General features: G+C 37.0%; 1 protein-coding gene across 1 annotated transcript in view; it reads left to right on the plus strand.

Annotated features, from left to right (window-relative positions):
* Nucleotides 1–18896, plus strand: part of LOC123240738 (zinc finger protein 850-like) — a 67406-nt gene extending 48510 nt beyond the window's left edge. The window contains exon 3 of the mRNA XM_044668451.1: nucleotides 18099–18896. Coding sequence (XP_044524386.1) covers nucleotides 18099–18896 — 798 coding nt within the window. The remainder of the gene's footprint in view (nucleotides 1–18098) is intronic.
* The last annotated feature ends 2047 nt before the right edge of the window (nucleotides 18897–20943 follow it).

Genomic DNA, 20943 nt, shown 5'->3' on the forward strand with positions numbered 1-20943 from the left:
TAACAAATCTATGGCCAATAACAACCAACCATCTGCAAATTCAATAGTTTCAGTATTACCAGTCGTAGACAGAACAATTGTACAGCCTGGTAAAGGGGTAGTACATGTAAAGACATATAAAGCTTTTACCCCGAGTGATATGGAGGTGCTGAAGAGACTTTTTCCTAAGTTCTTCCAGCATCCTTTCAAAAGTATCAGAGAGTTAAAAAGAGTTTTTACTTTGTTCAAACCAAGTTTCAGTGATGTGGAATTTCTTTTAGGGGAATTTTACTCTCCCTCAGAAAAGGAAAAATTCCTAACCGAAACGAGGACAAACCCCAATTTAGCAGCCTGGCCATTAGTCTACCAGGACTTAGATTTCACACAACATACCAACCTTAGGTACCTTATCCAATGCAGAACTGATTTGTTAGAAGCAATGTGGATCTATGCAAAAAGGCCAAATTCATGGCAAAAATTTGAAAAATTAAAACAGGGAGAAGAGGAACACCCTAGTAGTTTTCTCAACAGAGTAATAGAGGCAGCAGAAACTATCCTAGGATTATGTGACACACATGCCCAAGAAACCATAGATCATATCTGTAGGTAATTTGTAAAGGGCACATCAATCCCCATCCAAAGTTATTTTAGACAAAACTGTCCACAGTGGGAATCACTGCCACTGGAAGATGTAAGACAGCATGCTTCCTACATCCATGATTCAAAACAAAAGGAAGCAAGGATAGCAAGACAAACAGACTCAGACAAGGATGAACTGATAACAGACTTGAGAAAACAGTTAAAACAGATAAAAAGAGAAAAAGAATTAGAAGAAGTAAAAAATTTTGCCCTTCAAGTGAGGAGCCATAGTCAATCCAGGCGACCTACCATTAACACCCCAAGACCAAAAACATTTTCCCTTCGTTGTTTTCTTTGTGGATGTCCAGGTCATATTCTCAAATTTTGTAGATTTAGACAACAAATTGACTTTGCCAAAAATGACAATTATAACCAAAGAGATAGAGGAACTAGAAGGACCTATTACAACACAAAATGGTCCAAAAGTAATGATACAAAGAGAATTGAGGAAAGTACATATGATGGTCTGTGCTGTAGTCATTCATGCAAGAAATTTAGCCAATCCCCAACTCTCGAAGAAATGGAGAGATACATACAGATGGGAACAAAGCTAAAGTCGTTATGAATTGAGGTTCCTAATTTAAAAAGGTCTAATGATTACAATTTGGGCGTGAGGATATGTAGTCTGAGTGGGGAAAATAATATTGAAAAATTGGACACTACAGAACAGATGTCTCAAGCAAGCTGCACAGAATATAAAGATATGTCTGTGACAGATGATCAGCAATGGGAGGACATAATGCAGATGTGCAGAGAAATATATGGGAAAAGTGAGGATAACTACATAAGGGGTCAGCTTTCTCATTCCTTCACAAAAACATTGGATGAGAAGCATAAGGTCCATACAAGCATTTGCAACAGCTTGCATCAAAAAGCTTTGCAATCTTGTTTAAAGTCATCAAAACCTCAAACTCCTCTCTTTATTCCAAGTCTAAAACAATGGGGCAGCTCGGATAAAGAACATTATGGCAAGGATTTACAATGTATTCAGAAAGGAGAATCATTGGTAACCTTGCAGAAGTTAGTCCAATCCCAATCACTTGCTTCAGACACAATGTCACAGATTGAGGTTAGAGAGCAATCAAATCAGTATGTTGGCAAAGACTTGATTTTAAAAGTGCAACACACTGAGTTTGCAGGGTGCTGGCAGCTGCTTAGGAAATTCTACACCTACCTTTCTCAACCCCTTAGCTGAAGAATTCAAACCAGAAGCTTGGGGAAGGGAGAGGGAGCAGTTGTCATCTCCAGTAACCAGTGTGATTAGTAACAACATCAATAAAGTTTGTTCAGTGATTGAAGACACACAACATCTGACATCCGCCACACAAAACTTCAGGGCAAGATAGTGAACTTCAGGTAGCTTCTGAGTCAGTAGTTGTACCAGAAGTGTTGAAGGGAACACAAATTATCTATCAAACATTCTCAGATACAACTGTTGGGAAAACTTCTGATTTGGGGCTGGACAGTTCTTAAAATATCAGAGTGGACGATGAATTAAACCAAACCTCCACTTCTGCAGCCCATTGGAAATGCCAACCTAAAGATTCTGTGTGCTCTGCACAGCACAGCTTAATAACAACTGATAATGACTCTTCAGCTCTCAATGAGAGTGAGAGATCTCTCTCTAAGCCTGCTTTCTATTCTTCTGATGATTCTAATCTTAACTTGCCTGATGGTGCTACAGGAAGTTCTAGTTTAGATACAAATGACCATATGCAATACTGGATCGATAATAAATGCACACACAAAACTGAGGATTCTTTATTATCCCTAGTACCAGTGAAGTCCAATAGCAGTGGGGAACCACTAGTTACCCTAGAAATCCGGGGGGTGCAACATATTCCATTTTACGTGAGGCACCTGAAGGATGGCAATATCAGGGTAGTTTGAGAGTGAGAGGACCTTCTGGGATAGCCCAACAAGTCCCGAAGCTAAAAGTTAAAATGGTAAAATTCAGCCCTTTAACTCTCAAACACACCTTTTTATTGGTGCCATCGTGTCCTTTGAACCTCGTGGGACGAGATCTCCTGTGTAAATTGGCTACCACCATCCAATGCCAACCGGATGGGCAAATCTATCTTCACCTATCCAAGAGATCTCTGAAACACCATCCCATTTTATTTTTAGACCCATGTAGTGAGGAACTATCATACCAAACAAATGACAACATCTATGAGGTTCCTGACAATATTCCTGATTATGTGTGGGCTAAAAATTCTAATGAGGTGGGCAGGATTTTATCTGCTGAACCAGTAGAGGTAAAAGAAGGCTTACCTCCAAGAATTCCTCAGTTCAGACTTAAGGAAGAGGCGATCAAGGGAGTGAAACCCATCATAGAGAGTTTATTGCAGCAAGGTATATTAAGATATGGCTTCTCACAATATAATACCCCAATCATGCCTGTAAAGAAAGCCAAATTATCTCCTGATGGGAAAACTCAATGGCATCTAGTACAAGATCACAGAGCAATCAATGACCATGTGCAAAAGACTTATGCCGTGGTACCAAGCCCATCACAAATCATAGCAGCAATACCACCTGAAGCTGCTTGGTTTATTGTTCTGGACTTGAGCTCTGCATACTTCTCTGTTCCCCAGAGACAGCCAGAAGCTGTTTGCTTTCACATGGGAAGGCAAATGCATCCAATGGACCTGTTTGCCCCAGGTTTTTCAGATTCATCTTCGGTCTTCTGTCAAATCCTGCAGAGAGACTTTGATTCAATCACTTTCCAAGACAGCAAAATGGTACATTATGTTGATGGCATCCTGCTGATGTCACCATCTGCTGAAGTCCGTTGTACCGACAGTGTACACTTAATTAAAGAGCTAGCCAAAAAGGGCCATAAAATTTCCAAAACAAAACTTCAATTTTTGAAGAAAAAAGTAAATTATTTAGGATTCATCCAAGAAAAAGGCTCCAGAAGGATTTCCCAAAAGAGAACATAAGATATACAGAGGTTGAGTTTGCCTAAGACCAAAAGGTAGCTCAGGGCAATCATAGGAGTAACGAGTTTCTGTAGAAACTGGATTCCAGGTTGTGCTCTCATCGCAAAACCTCTGATAGAGCTAACTAGGAAGGAAGTTCCAGAACCGTTAAAACTATCTAAAGACCATGTCCATGCTATAGAGAAATTAAAATCACTCACTCTATCAGCACCCAGCCCTAGGTATCCCTGATCATGATAAACCATGATAGAGGATAAAGGGATAGCCTCTAGTGTTCTCACTCAGTCATTCGGGAATACCCTAAGACCAGTTGTCTGTTATAACTTGAAACTAGATTCAGTAATCTGTGGAATGCCAAGCTGTTTAAGAGCTATTGCTGCTATAGCCATCATGATTAGAAAAGCATCTTCCTTGGTATTAGGGGTGAACTGAAAGTATTTTCCCCACACCAGGTGGAATCTACTTTAAGAAACACCACATTATAAGCATTCACCTCCCAAAGACTATCACAATACCAAGCAATCTTGTTGGCTAATGAAAACATAACTTTTCACTGGTGCAGAAACTTAAATCCTGTGACTCCGATCCCAGATTTACCTCTGGAGGGAGAAAGTCTACACACATCTGTGTGGATGCACTTAACATCGTGCATAAAACAAGGGCAGATTTATCTGACAAGCCCATGGAAAACCCCAATTTGACATTCACAGATGGATCGTCATACATAGTAGCCAATCAGAGATATACTGGAGCAGCCGTAGTGACAGCCTCCGAGACCCTTTGGTACTCATCATTACCAGCTACTATGAGTGCTCAGGGGGCAGAACTGGTCAGATTGATTCACGCTCTGAAACTTGCCAAAAACTGGAAAGTGAATGTTTTTACCGATTCTCGTTATGCTTTTGGTGTTGTGCATCATTCTGGTGAACTCTGAAAAAAAATCGAGGCTTCATTACATCCAGCGGCAAACAGCGTATGGGAATTTAATTAATCAGTTGTTGGACGCAATCCAATTACCAGCCCGAGAGTATGTCATTCATTATAAGGCTCATACCAAAATCCAAGGGCCATTGGAATCAGGGAACAAATGTGCAGATATCAGCCAAATTTGCGGCGAGCTATGGACCAAGTACAATTCTAAACTTATCTTTGGTGGAGGAAGATGATCTCAAAAACGCATACTACCCAAAGGAAGTGAAGAATTGGAAGAAATATCATGGTGCATACTTAGCTAACAGAGTTTGGCTGGGGGCAAATGGAAAACATATGTTGCCTAGATCCCTGTATTTCACCTTCTGCAATGCATTACACCAAAAAGGGCATTATGGAAGTCTGGGCATGGCAGATTCTATAACTAGGTATTGGAATGCAAAGGGCATATGTGAAGTTGTTATGAGAGTTTCACAGAGGTGCAGAATTTGTATGCAATTCAAGCAGACAATTACAAAAGTCCACAGTCTGGAGGCAAACCACTAGCCTATACACCACTCGAATACTTACAAATTGTTTACATCACTATGCCAAGGAGTCAAGGTTACAGATATGCATTAGTGATAGTGGATAGATTAACTAAATGGCCAGAAGCTTTCCTAGCCAAACATAACACTTCAGTGTTTGCTGTGAAAGTCTTACTAAGAGAATTAATACCCAGATTCTCTATTCCACTTCACATTGCTTCAGATTCTGGGTCCCTTTTCACGAATAAGATTTTAGCTACAGTATATGAGACCTTAGGAGTCAAACAACATCTTCACTCAATATACAGACCCCAATCCAGTGGACAGATAGAATGAGTGAATAGATCTTTGAAGACTCTAGTATCCAAAATCTGTGCAGAATCTCATATGAAATGGCCTGATGCATTACCGTTGGCACTATTCCATCTAAGATGCCAACCCAACAGCATTACACTTATCACCATTTGAAATGCTGTATGGCCATCCACCTTTACATGACAAGTCACCTCAAAGCATTCACAAATTATCACACCTGAGTAGGGAATGCAAGCTCTATGAGTACATAAAATTACTCAAGCAGTGCTTAAATCAACTTCATAAAATAGGCTTGATACATCAAAAGAGTACCCTTTGATTGTAGTCTACACAACTTCCAACCTGGAGATTATGTTTACATCAGAAACTTCACTAGGAAGTCTGTGTTAGAACCCAAGTGGCATGGCCCATCCCAGGTAATTTTGACAACTCCTAGTGCAGTCAAAATTAAAGGGAGGGATCCTTGGTTCCATGTCACTCATGTCAAGCCAGCAAAAGACATGTCCCAACAACAACCACAAGACCCAGTTATTATACAGCACAAAGATCAACTAGCACCAACCAGTCAATCAAATAAGTCCACAAAATGTCCACAGCCTATACCTGAGACCATAGAACCAGAGCAGCAATCAGAATAACAATCAGAGCATGAATCAGAACCAGATTTAGACCAAGAGCCAGGGAACAGCCAGATATTACACCAAATTTTACACCCAAATGATTATCCCGAACCCAATTACAACTTAGAAAAATCATCCTTAAACAATTATGACAATGAACAAGAATCAATGGCAGAAGAAGACACATTCGATTTGCAATCAATCCAAGACCTAGACACTGACATCGACAAATAAATGAAAACACAAAAGACATTATGACGAACTCTTGTTACCTGTAATCATCTTTATTAAACTGCAAAGAAAAAGAAAGAAGAAAAGTTTAAATCACATTTCATGGACATTTAAACTTTGTTCCTGACACAAGGCAACACACCAGGACATCATTTCTAGTGCAAGTTGACAAGCGCGGGATAACATCAAATGACATAAGTGAAGCATTGCTGACTTCGCAGATCATCACAAGGACAGCAACCCTGAGGACTACAGACAAAAGACATCCATGACCGAATACACAATCAGTATATGGGACAACCACACTGTGAAGAGGAGCATCGGATCAGCATTGGACCTATGCATTTGAAAAACATAACTCACACCCAACAGAATTCTCACTGCATCCAACACTTTAGATTCCATCCACACAGTACATGCACTTTGCAGAAGAATTCTGGTGGAGTAAGTATGTAACACTTCATTACATGGGTAGGTCACACTAGACAACACATGGAACATTTTTCTGACTTCACATCTACATGTGAAACACTAATTTATACTTAAGAGAGAAGAGTTTGTCTGTCTTAGCATAGTTTTCCTTTTACTTTGGTTCAGACACTTTCTACTCAAATCACCTAACATTTCTTGTAAAAAATGTAAATATGTAAATTTTGCTTTTTGATATTTTTGTGGAATAAATTTCCCTTTAGCCTGGCCAAGGAAACTCCAGACTTGCTGTGCCCTTCCCCTGAGGTTGTGAAACTAGGGCGGAGCCTCCCTTTTATTGTTGTGATAATTGGGTTAAGGGTAGGACTGGCAAGCCCTGGTGAACTTGGACCCATTTTGAGAGTGTGCTGGGCAAGCCACCAGGATGCTGGGGAAAGCTTGGACTGACACCTTCCTAGTATGGAAAAGGATCTGCTTCTCTTGTGAAGAAGTAATGAGGCGGGGAGTTGAGGTCTCCTAAGTCCCCCCCCCAGTGGTTATTTATGAATCTGAGAATTAATATGCTCTGCCCCCCAAAACCACCCAAATGTTTTGTTTTTTTATGTTTTTAAATCAAAAAATGTACTTTATATATAAAATAGATATATTTATAGATAATAAGAAAGAATGTAAAGAAATAAATTTGCTTTGAAATGCCATTTACCTTCATGGACAGGTGAAAATGCTGGTGGAAAAGGTTTTCATTTTGTCTTCTATCACTTAATATATCTTTTGCCGTCAGAATTGACCTTGAAGGATCTCTGGCTTGGGACCTCAGAATGCTCTTTGATTTTCCTTTAGGACTACCAGGTGGGTGAGTGAAAAAGGCCGGTTCCCTTTCCTGGCTTTTTCTGAGAGGCACTAGCCTCCTGAGAGACCCCTCGTCTTGGCGGAGGCCTAGTAGTAAAAACCCTTGTTTAATTTACCTCTGGGACCCCTTTGCTGGGGCCTCTGAAACCCTGCCTGGTTTGGGCCAGGCCAGAGTAATTATCTCTCTCTGATTTTCCTTGCTTTCAGTCTTCTTTTATAAACTACCATAAAAAGTCATTCTGACGTGAGCAATAATTTCGGTGTCCATTTCTCATAAATTTATGATAAATAAACCTTTATTTTTTATCCCTTACAATGAATTTACTCTCTATACATGTACTGCTACATTTAAATGCAAAATTGATCTTACACATTACTTGTGATATGTAACTATTGCTAAATTTAGTTGCTGTTTTTTTACTTAATTATCATCATTTTCTTCATTGAATTTTGGCTGTTTTGCCACATTTTCCTCAATTTCATTTAGAGGCTGTTTCTTATTTCCATTGAAGTTTGTGTTAAAGGGATTTTCTTAATCTCTCCCTCTGTGTCCTTCAGAGGCTAGAGAACTGGTTTATAAGTAGATTAGAACTGACAGGAGTCAGTGATCCAGAGCTGAAGAAATTCTGCCTTTTGAGAATTCCAGTCATTGCAGGTCAATATCTTTCTTATGAATGAGCTCAGTCCCCAACCTCAGTTAATCAAATGTTATCTTTTTAAAAGATGAACATCCCCTCCTTTCCTCATCACATTTACTCTTCTGTAACTAAATATAAAATGACCGAATATTTTTTACTAAGAAATGACAATCATCTAAAAACAAAAATAGTATGTCTTGGCACATCATACCCAGTGTTTTGCCAAACTCTCACAATAACAACAAAAGACTGCTCTTCTTCACTTAGGTATAATCAGAATCTGATTCCATATAACTCTGGAATTCTCTTTTTGCTTTCAGCTAGATAAGAGTCTTTCAGCCTTTTAGGAAATTAAGTAGAGAATTCTTTTTTCATTGTTTTCTCTTTAAAGGTAATATTTTTCCCCAGAAGACCTAGTAATTGCTTCCTTCTCACTAACTTCAAAAAAATGTTCCTACTAGATGAATTCTGATAGTTGTGATGAGGAGGGATTTCAGATCACCTTCTCTCTTCTCCGCAGAATCTCTTACCTCCCTCAGAGTGCACATACCCTCTCCCTAATTCCATAGGGAAAAGCATTTCAGAGTGAGCTACCTCTACAGTATTTACTCTTCCACTATGATTCTCACTTCAAACACAAAATGTCTTTGTCAGTATTCCATTGGGCTCTGTGTAACTGGTGTCTAGAGCTGGCTCTTGACATTCTTCAAGGTGAAGAGTTTGGGGTGAGTCCCTTGTGTGCTTCATTTTCTTCAAGTTAGTTGATGAGGACTGGATTGGATGAATTCTGCAAGCTCAGCTCTAAATCTTGTGACTTTTGCTGGTTTAGGAGTCAATAACATTCAAGGATGTGGCTGTGGACTTCACCCAGGAGGAGTGGTGCCTGTTGGACCCTTCTCAGAAAGAGCTGTACAGGGAGGTCATGCTGGAGAATGTGCAAAATCTACTCTTTGTGGGTAAGGACCATTTCTTACGTTAACTCTGAATCTGCCATTAAGGGAATGTCTTCATTCCATGGATTCCACAGGATTTTAAGCCTTTGTCAATGATTAAAAAAAAGCAGAAGTGTTCATCTCTGCACAGGTTTCTCGTGCCTGGTTTTATCTAAAAAAAAAAAAAAGTTTGAATTTTGTGACAGTAAGTAGAACTTTTCTTTCTTCTTCCTGAAATTGTCTCTCTTCTATTTTAGGTAGCTTTAGTTGAAAACTTAAAACAATGTTACAGATTTACATTCCTGAATTTAATCAGAAAAGTCATCTAGTTGACTTTCTAATTAGATCTGAATTTTGTGTGCAATTTCTTTGTTAATACCAAGGCAGATTTTCTTTGCAGATGGCCATTGAAGAGGACATTCTCCTTGCGAAGACAACCCCTTCCCATTTGGCATGAGTGGTATTTAGAGAGGATTTTTTGTTAAAAAGTATTAATGGGGGAGGGAGTGCCAAGAAGGAGCAGAGTAGAATCCAAAGCTGGAACTATCCTGAGACTCTCAAATGCACCTTAACAGAGTGCTTCTAGAATTCTAGAGTCACAGAATGAACAAGGGTCAGAGTAAGGTGAGGCTCCTGAGGAAAACATCTTGAAAGGTAGGCATAAAGAGTCTATTTCTTGGGACAAAGAGGGATTAGATGTGAAACTGGGCAAAGGGAGGTGCAGAAAATCCACCTCCTACATACTGCTTCATATCCCAAATCCGGGCAGAAGACCCTGGACCCTTATTGAACCTTCATTAGTGCCTCCCATGCTCACTCCTTGAAGATAGGGATTCAGAGAATAAAGGGAAGGTGATGACGATAGAAACTATTGGACTTCAACTCACATAAGAAAAGCAGGAGTAGCAGTTATGATCTGAGACAAAGCTAGAGCAAAAATAGATCTAATTAAAAGAGATAAAGTTGATAATTACGTCTTGATAAAAAAGGTAGTCTACATAATGAGACCACATTAGTTCTTAACATATATGCACCAGCTGATATAGCCTCCTGATTTTTAAAGTAGAATCTAAAGGAGAATAAGGTGGAAATTGCTAATAAAACTATACTTGTAGGAGATCTCAACTTTCCCTTATCAGAACTTTCACTAAAAAATAAACAAGAAAGGAATAAAGGAAGTGTATGAAATTTTAGACAAGTTACATTTATTAGGTATCTGGAGCAAATGGAATGAAATGGAAAAGGAATATATCTTCTTTTCAGGTGCATGTGGAAAATATGCAAAAGACCATGTGCCAGGGTATAAAAACTTAAGAATGAAATGCAAAAAAGCCAAAGTGATAATTGCAACCTTTTCAGATCATAATGCAATGAAAATATTGCCAATAAGAATTAATGAAAAGTGAAATATGTAGATCCTCGATGGGATGATATTGATAATAGAGAGTTAGCAGGGTTAAGCTGGTTCCTTGGTATCCCAGAGTGAGGGAGGCCTATAAGCCTGTTTCATCATGACCAATGTGCTGCTCAAGCTCCCAGACAGATTTTAAAAAACAGGGTAGGGATTTATTGTTGGAAACATGATACTATGAAGAGAAAGATTAAGGAAATGGGATTCCCTAACTAAGGGTTCTAGCTTATCACCCACTTTCTAAGATCTTCGCATTGAAATTTTTTTCTCCATGTTCCCTAGGCTCTGACCTAACTGTCTAAATTCCCAGGGCTGTCTGAAAAACCTGACTCTACTTAATCCTCCCAAATTACTTTTGTAAGATAAACAGGTCTTCTGAGTAATTTCATGATGAACCCTTTATGTCAGAGTTCAACCCTAGTAGGGTTAGGCCTAAGTTGGTTTCTGGCCTCCCTACCACAGAAAGTTTGTATAGGCTAGCCAATCACAGATCTTCAGAACAATTGGAAACACTTTCAGTATGCTTGAAACACTGTTGAATCTCAAGCAATAAAGAGTTTCTTCAGGCAGGAAAACCAGATTTGGTATTTTCAGCTTCAGGGAATTGAAACCAAAACTTCCTCAGTTCACAGAGATAGAGAGGAAGTTCCAGCTCTGGACAGTCCCAGCAGTAGGAAGTCTAAGAGTCCCTAGTAACTGCTGGTGTCCACCTTTATCCTTTCTCCGCATTCCAGAATTCAACATCATCAGTTCCATAGCAGGCAGCTGGGCCCAAAACCCTCTCTTTGCAAAATCTCTCTTTCACCTATTTGCAACCCATTTCTTTTCTTCACTTCTTACAAAAGAAAAGTTTAAAATTAATTGGAAACTGAATAATCTAATTGGTCAAGAGGGGTGGGACAACAAACAAATGATGGAAACAATCAATAATGTCATAAAAGGAATAACAGTAAGGAGACAACATATCAAAAGTTTGGAGATGTAACCAAAGCAGTATTTGGGGGGAAAATTTATGTTCATGAATACTTATATTAATAAAATGGAGTGAAAAAATGAAAAAGAATGAATTATAAATCCAAGTTAAGACTAAATTGAAAATCCAAAAAAATCAAATGAGAAATGAATAAAACTGAAAATAAAAGAACTAAAAAATAAGACTAGGAGTTTGTTTTCAGAGGGAAAAAAGGGCAAATAAAATAGAGCATTAGTCTAACTACTATTTAAATGATTTGGCAAAATAGGAAATGCAATTCTACAAAGTTTTTAGTGTGACACAAATAGGATGCTGATGGATGAGCCAGGAGGAAGAAAAACAGAAAGAAAACTATAGGCAAATTTCCTTAATGAATAGTGATGAAAAAATCTTTAGACAGCTCACAGTGTATTCTCTATGGCCAGGTGGAATTTATACCAAGGATGCAAGGCTGGTTTAATATTAGGAAAAATATCAGCATAATTGACCATATGAATAAGCAACTAACAGAAATCACATGATTGTCTCAATAGATGAAGAAAAGACCTTCAACAATATCGTTCCTCTTCAAAACCTTAGAAAGCAGAGTAATAAAAGTGCCATCATTTAAAATAATAAGTAGCATCTGTCTTAACACCATCAGCAAGTATCATATGCAATGGGGATCAGTTAGAAGCCTTCCCAGTAAGATCAGGACTGAAGCCCGGATGCATATTATCACCACTATTATTTAATGTTGTACTAGTCATGTAAGCTTTATCAATAAGCTATTTTATTTTTTCTGTAATTGCATGTAATAACAATAACATGTTTTCCAAATTCTTTTTATCCAAACTATCTTCTCCTCCATCAGATAATAAGCAATTTGATTCAGGTTATACTTGTATGATCATACAAAAAATATTTCCATATTGGTCATGTTGTGAGAGAAGACTCCAATAAAGCTAAATCCCTAAAATAAGAAAATATACAAATGAAAAAAGTGAAGAACAGTCTGTGTTGATCTGAATTCAGATCAACCCCATTTGTTCTTTCCCTGAAGGTCTATAGCATTTTTTATCACAAGTCCTTCAGAATTTTCTTGGTTCATTGTACTGCAGAGAAGAGTGAAGTTTTTCATAATTGCTCATCGTACAATATTGCTGTTACTGTGTATAGTGTTCTCCTGGTTCTGTTCACTTCACTTGTATCAGTTCATGTAGATCTAGGATTTTTTTTTAATTTAAATTTTCTTCTTAAATTTCTTTCCATAGTTACATGATTCATGTTGTCTCACTCTATCTTCCCTATCCCATCTTGGAGCTGAGAAGCAATTGTACTGGGTTATACTTATATTATCACTCAAAACTTATTTCTTTATTATTCATTTTTGTAATACAGCAATCTTTTAAAAGCAAAACCATTCTAAACTAGTGATAAGTCACATGTTTAATTCTGAATTTTTATTCCCACAGTTCTTTTTCTAGATGTGGTTAGCATTCCTTGTCATAAGTCCCTCGGAATGTCCTGGATTGTTGCATTCCTTTTAGTAGCAATTCAGTTTATATGTACAGTGTTCTCCTGGTTCTGTGTATTTTACTCCTCATCAGTTCATGTGGGTCTTTTGAGTTCTTATACAAATCAATCTATTCATTATTCCTTAATAGCATGGTAGTATTTCGTCATCATCATATGCCACAAATTGTTCAGCCATTCCCCAATGGAGAGAAACCCCCCTCCCTCTCCATTTTCCAATTCTTTGCTACCAGAAAAAGCGCAGCTAATAATATTTTTGTATAAATAGGTCTTTCCCTTTTTTTTTAATCAATTGGCATCACAAACCTATTAGTGGTATTGTTGGATCAAAGGGCATGCATTGTTTTAGAGCCATTTGGGCATAATACCAAATTACCTACTACAATGGTTGGATCCATTCACAACTCCACCAGCAATGCATTAGTGTCCCAATTTTGCCACATCCCCGCTAACATTTATTATTTTCCTTTACTATTATGTTGACCACTCTACTACCTGTGAGGTGGTACCTCAGAATTGTTTAGATTTGTATTTTTTTACTCAGGAGGGATTGAAAACATTTCATGTAATTATTGATTGTTGTGATTTCTTCATCTCAAAACTGCCTATTCGTATCCCTTGACCATTTGTCAATTGGGGAATGGCTTGGTTTTTCATCAATTTCACTTAGTTCTTTATATATTTGAGAAATTAGATCTTTGTCAGAGCAATTTGTTATAAATTTTTTTCCTCAGCTTATTGCTTCCCTTCTAATTTTGATTTCAGTGGTTTTGTTTGTACAAAACCTTTTTAGTTTTGATATAGTCAAAATGATTCATTTTACATATTGTAATGCTCTCTCTCTCTTGCTTGGTTCAATACTTCCCTTCTCCATACATCTGACAGATTCTGACTTTTCGTTCACCCAAATTATTTACTTATAATATCCTTCTTCATGTTAAAGTCATATATCCATTGTAAACTAATCTTGGTATAAGGCATGAGAAATTGATCTAAACCTAATTTTTTCATGTTCCTTTATAATTTTCCCAGTAAGTTCTACCCAATGTTGAATTCTTTTTTTAAAATTTTTTATTTTTTTTAAATAAGTTTTATTTTTTAGAAAAGATATCCATGGTTACATGATTCATGTTCTTACTTTCCCTTCACCCCTGGACCTCCCCCCCAATAGCCAGTGTGCATTTTCACTGGTTTTAACATGTATCATTGATCAAGACCTATTTCAAAATTGTTGATAGTTGCATTGGTATGGTCGTTTCTAGTCTTTTGTCCAATATTGAGTTCTTATCTCAAAAGCTGAGATCCTTTGGTTTATCAAACAGTAGATTGTTGAGGTCATTTACCCCAAGTCTATTCCATTGATCTACCCTTCTATCTCTTAGCTAATGCCATATTATTTTGATGATCCCTGTTTTATAGTACAATTAAGGATCTGGTACTGCTAGGCCAACATTCTTCATATTGTTTTTCATTGGTTCTCTTGACATTCTTGATCTTTTTTTCTTCCTGATCAGTTTTGTTATTATTTTTTCCAATTGTATAAAATATTTTTTCTCTTTTTTTTGGTAGGCCCTGAATAAATAAATATATTTAGATAATATTGTCATTTTTATGATATTAGGTCATCCTACCCAAGAGAAATTAATATTTTTTCAGTTATTTAGGTCTAGTTCCATTTGTTGTGAAAAGTGTTTTGTAGTTGTGTTAATATAATAACTGTGCTTCTCTTGGCAGATAGATTCCTAAATATTTTATATTATCTAGAGTGACAATACAAAATGCTTGACAATTATAAGTGCTTGGAAAACTAGAAACCATATGGCAAAAATTAAGTATAGACTACTAGCTTACACTGTCTATCAAGATGTGGATGTAATGGGCATATGATTTAGGCATAAAGGGTGATAAAATCATGGAACACAGAATTTTTTGCCTGGCAGATCTATGGAGAAAGGAAGAATTTATGATCAAACAAGAGATATAGAACATTATAAGATGTAAAATGAATAATTTTTACTATAATAACTTTAAACCATTTTGAACAAATGAAACCAACATAACCAAGATTAGAAGAGAAACAAACTGGGAAATAATGTTTTATAACAGATTTCCCTGATCTCATTTTTTGAACACACTCGAACACTTATCCAAGAATGCAAATCATTCCCCAGTGGAGAAATGGTTATAGGTTATGAATAAGCAGTCTGATGAAGAAATCAAAGCTGTCAGTAATCATATGAAGAAATGTTGTAAATGTTAGAGAAGTCAATGAAAAGAACTCTGAAGTATCACCTCACCCCTAACCGATTGGCCAGTATGACAGTAAAGAGAAGTCACATAGGGGATGTGGCAAAATTGGGACATCTGATACCTTTCTGTTGGATTTGTGAACTAATTCATCCTTTCTGGAGAGCAATTTGGAATGACTCCCAAAGGGCTACAAAACAATGCATACTTCTTGTTCCAGTAATATTACTACTAGGTCTGTGCGACAAAGAGATCAGAAAAAAGGGAAAGGACCTAATTGTAGGAAAATATTTGTTACTGCTCTTTTGGTGGTAGCAAAGAATTGGAAATCGAAGGGATGTCTCAGTTGACGAAGGGCTGAACAAATTGTTGTATATGAGAGTGATGGAATACTGCTGTGCTGTAAGAAATGACAAACAGGATGATTTCAGAAAGTGCTGGGGTGACTCCCATGAACTGATGTAGAGGGAAATAAGCAGAACCAGGACAACATTTTACACTATAATAGTAATGTTATGGAATGTTCAACTGTGACAGCTTTGGCTACTCTGAGCAATACGATCCAGTATAATCTGAGGGACTTGTGACAAAGAATGCCTCCAGAGAAAGAACAGTTGGAGTTGGAATGCAGATGAGAGCATACAATTTTTCACTTGTTTATTTGGGTTTTTGTTTTGAAGTTGTGGTTTTATATGATTTTTCACTTCTAAAAAGAAACATGGAAATAAAATTTAAAAAGAAGTATGAACCTATAGCTCACAGCCCCTAAGTCTGCCTAGTCTAGCAAGTTTTTCCTTATTCCTCCTTCATTCTTCCCTCAAATTCCAGATGTGGTGATAGGAATGAAAGAGAAGGTAATAAGCATTTAAAAATACTTGTTCTATGTCCTTTACTAGTTAAGGGAGTTCATAGTTATCATTATTTTCATAAAATGCATATGTTTGATACATGTATTGTCCTCAATTCATAGTTTAGGCAACTGAAATAACAGGTTAAATAACTTACCCCAGGGCATCCATTTACCATCTCTCTCAGGCTGCATTAAATTTGTTTTTCTGATTCCAAGTTCTGACCTCTTCACTACCAGCTGCCTTTAATTTCTAGATAATGGAGGTTGTGTAATGTGCCTATCCTTCTATTACAAGAGATAAATCAAGATGGAATTTTCTGATTGCAAATGTGTTACTTGATGTCTGCCCTGCTGTAAATGTCCCAACAATGAATTCAACAGAAACCATTCTATAGGCCTTGTGTGCATGCCCTCTTTCCAAATTTTTTTGGACCAAAGAGGACCAAATTTTTTATTTTTCTCTCCTGATCCCTTCATTCTTCCTCATGCTCATGGCTTCCAGTTTCAAGGGAAAATTTTATCTCCTATTTTCAGTGAGGGCAATCACCATGGCTTCTAGAGGTAAAAAGGCCCAAAGATCTCCTGTCCAGGGGAGAGGGATGAAAGAGGGTGTATCAGGACTATTACCTCAATAGACTTTTATCTGTTGTAGTGAAGGGAGGGCTAGACTTGGGGGCTGGCAGACCAACCTTGAATTATAGTGTTCATTTTCTGAGAGATGCTTGATAGAGTCAGTATAGAGTAGGAAATATGATATATGATAGATGTAAAATAAGATGAATATTTAGTATGTCTGCACTGAATGGCATAATATCTTTGCATCTGTAGAGAAAAGAAGAAAACTTATATTGCCCTTTGAAAATTTCTAAATGAGAGTTAAAAAGAGTGAAGTTGTTTCTCAGCTGAGCATATAAAATTTACCAAGAATGACCATGTCATAGTGCATCCAAAATGATGGGAATGAAATATCTGGAAGTTTACCTAAGATTGACAAAATTATAAGATTAATCAGTGAATGACTTTGAAAGGAAAGACAGAAAGGGTGATGGACAAAGATTGTTTAATACTGTGAACAAAGCATACTTAGGCACAGGGTTTGAATTGTAGTCTACTTGCAAGGAAGTTGGTCAAGTCACTTCTCCATTCTTTACATTGGACATGAGTTGTGAAGTATGATGAGAGTCTTGGTCTTGTCTGTGTCACAGATCTATTGTGAGGTTTCATTGTTATATGGGAAAGTATTTCTAAAATCTTCCATCTTGCAGTGATGACCAAATGGTGTGTTTAAAGTCTGGTTCTGCTCATTTAAGTTTGAAAACTCCTTTTTGTCTTGGGAAATAGAGTAAAAATCAGTTTACATATTGCCATTAGAAGAAAGAACTTATATTCCATGTGTGTGTATTTCCTGTTTTGTTTTGTGCTTATATCATCATTTTTTTCTTCAGAAGCAGAGACTAATTTTGAAGGAAAGGAGATGTCTACAAAGCTGAGCCTTTTTGTGGACGGATCTGGCCCTCCAAGAGGCATGAATAAGGGTCCCTGTGACTTCATTTTGAGAGAAATCTGTGACTCTAATATCAAGGTAAATAAACATCCGAAGAATGACTGTGAATATGATGACATTGTAGAGAAATTCAGTCAAGATTCAGTCCTAAATCAGTATAAGAAATTGACCTCAGGCAGTGAATGTTGCCTGGATCGTGAATACACCAAATACTTTCCTGAAGAAGTAGGATTTCATCATTTGCATGAGAAACCTCTTGAAATGACCATGTATCAAGATAACCTAGGGAGAATCGCCTATGGCTTGAATTTAGACCTCATAAGACATCGAAAAAGTAAACATGTGGAGATGCTTTCTGTAAGTAATAAAGTTGGGAGATCTTCCAGTCAGAATGAGTTTGGTTTATATGAAATAATCCAATCTGGAGAGAGACCTTATCAATGTAAAGAATGTGGAAAGGCTTTCACACAGAGGGGTAATCTTGTTAGACATCAGAGAATCCACACTGGAGAGAAACCTTATGAATGTACACAGTGTGGAAAAGCTTTTACAGAGAGGGGTAAGCTTGCTGCACATCAGAGAATTCACACTGGAGAGAAACCTTATAAATGTATACAGTGTGGAAAGGCTTTCACACAGTGGGGTAATCTTGATAAACATCAACGAATCCACTCTGGAGAGAAACCTTATGAATGTACGCAGTGTGGTAAGCCTTTTACATGGAGGAGCGATCTTGCTGCACATCAGAGAATCCACACTGGAGAAAAACCTTATGAATGCACAAAGTGTGGAAAGCCTTTTAAATGGAGGGGCCATCTTGCTGCACATCAGAGAATCCACACTGGAGAGAAACCTTATGAATGTAAACAGTGTGGAAAGCTTTTCACACAGAGAGGCAATCTTGCTGCACATCAATGGATCCACACTGGAGAGAAACCTTATGAATGTACACAGTGTGGAAAGGCTTTCATACACAGGACGAGTCTTGCTGCACATCAGAGGATCCACTCTGGAGAGAAACCTTATGAATGTACACAGTGTGGAAAGACTTTCACAGTGAGGAGTAGTCTTGTTAAACATCAGAGAATCCACACTGGAGAGAAACCTTATGAATGTACACAATGTGGAAAGGCTTTTACAGGGAGTAGCTCTCTTGTTGCACATCAGAGAATCCACACTGGGAAGAAACCTTATGAATGTACACAATGTGGAAAGTCTTTCACACAGAGTAGCTCTCTTGCTGCACATCAGAGAATCCACACTGGAGAGAAACCTTATGAATGTACACAGTGTGGAAAGGCTTTCAAACAGAGTAGCTCTCTTGCTGCACACCAGAGAAACCACACTGGAGAGAAATCTTAAGTGTAATAAATTCAGATAGCCTTTTTCATAATGCTCCACAGTTGCTCCATGTCAGAAAATCCCCATTGGAGAAGTTACTACTCTTAGCTTATTTAACATAAGAAGATCCACACTAGAGAGAAACCTTAGGAATATGATCAGTGTGGTAAGGCCTTCAGACAAAAATCATCTCTTATTCCCAAGTGAGAATTCCTTTTGGATAGAAATCTTATTCCTCTCATGAGTGAAGAAAGGCATTGAAATAGAGAATCCAGAGCTTTTTCAGGAGGAGAAAATGTCTTCTGAACAGATCAATTCTATATGGATTCCGTATAGGAAGGGTTTCAGCCAGAGATCATCTCTTAATTCATGTCAGAGGATTCATAGTGCAACAAAACCTAATGACTATGTTTAAGTTGATGCGTTTTCCTCAGGAAGAGGGTGATCACTCTCATTTGGAAAAGTACAAATGGCAACAAGTTTGAGGGACCAGCCCACATCTATTAGATTGGATATTATGAAAGAAAAAGAAAGTGACAAAACTTGGAGGAGATGTGAAAAGATTGAAAAAGGAATGAACTTTTGGGATTGTTGTGAACTAACTCAGCCATTCTGGAGAAGGCAATTTGGAACTATATCTAAAAGGCATTAAAATACACAAAGAAAAAGACATATGTTAAAAATATAAAATGCTCAAAAGGTGCTCTCTTTGGAGTGACAAAAGAATTGGAAATTAAGAATTAACTCATCCACTGGGAAATGGCTGAACAATTGGTGGCATCTGATTGTAACAACTGATGCAGACTTTTTAGTTTATTTTTTTAATTTTAATTTTTAATTTAATTATTAAAATTATATTTAATTTATTTTAATTAATTTAATTTAATAAGTTTAATCAAAATTATTCATTTTACATTTTATAATGTTCCCTGTCTGTTGTTTATTCTTAAATTTCCTTCCTTTCCTGTAGATCTGACAGGTATACTATTTCATGTTTCTCTGATTTTTTTTATAATATCACTCTTTATATCTAAGTCATATACCCATTGTGAACTTATCTTGGTATAAGATGTGAGAAATTAATCTAAACCTAATTTTTTTATACTGTTTTCCAATTTTCCCAGCAGTTTTTGCCAAATAGTGAGTTTTTTTCCCAAAAGCTGGGATCTTTGTGTTTTTTGAACACTAGCTTGCTGAGGTCATTTATGCCTAGTCTATTCCTTTGATCCACCATTCTGTCTCTTACCCTGTACCATATTGTTTTGATGATCAGTGTTTTTTAGTACAGTTTAAGATCTGGTACTGCTAGGTCCCCATCCTTCACATTTTTTAATAAGTTCCCTTGATATTTTTGATCTTTTGTTCATCCAGATGAAGTTTGTTATAATTTTTTCCAGTTCTTTAAAAGAAGTTTTTTGGTAGTTTAATAATTACAGTACAGAATAAGCAAATTAATTTGGGCAGGATTGTCATTTTTGTTATAATAGCTCATCCTACCCATGAGCAATTAATGTTTTTCCTTATGTTTAGAAGTAGTTTTATTTGTGTGAAAGGTGTTTTGTAGTTGTGTTCATATAATTCCTGTTTGTCTTGGCAAAAAAATTGTTCGATATTTTACATTGTCTTAGAGTGATTTTAAATGCAGTTTTTCTAACTCTTGCTGCTTATTTTTGTTAGAAATATATAAAAATGCTCATTGTTTATGTGGGATTATTTTGTATTGTATAATTAGGATTTGTCCCCCAGAACTCTAAATCACATCTTTTCACTTTCCTTCTCATGTTACATCCTTACATTTTGGAGATAAACTCTGTGTGTGACTCCGCCTCTCGTTCTTCTCCCTGTGATTGTGGCTGAGGATGTGTGCTTCATGCCAGCCATGAGAATCTACACATGTGGGTTTTCTTTTTGTAGGATAATTATCTTTGAACTTCTATTTCTTTTAGTTTATTTTCTTTCTACTTCAAATGATTATTAATAAACTTTGTAAAATTTAATGCTTGGAGTTATTGGATATTTAAATTTTACATTGTGACAACCAGAAGTTAGGAGTTTAAAGCCCTTGTAC

The sequence above is a fragment of the Gracilinanus agilis genome, chromosome 3, assembly GCF_016433145.1.
Source record: "Gracilinanus agilis isolate LMUSP501 chromosome 3, AgileGrace, whole genome shotgun sequence".
Lineage (NCBI taxonomy): Eukaryota > Metazoa > Chordata > Mammalia > Didelphimorphia > Didelphidae > Gracilinanus > Gracilinanus agilis.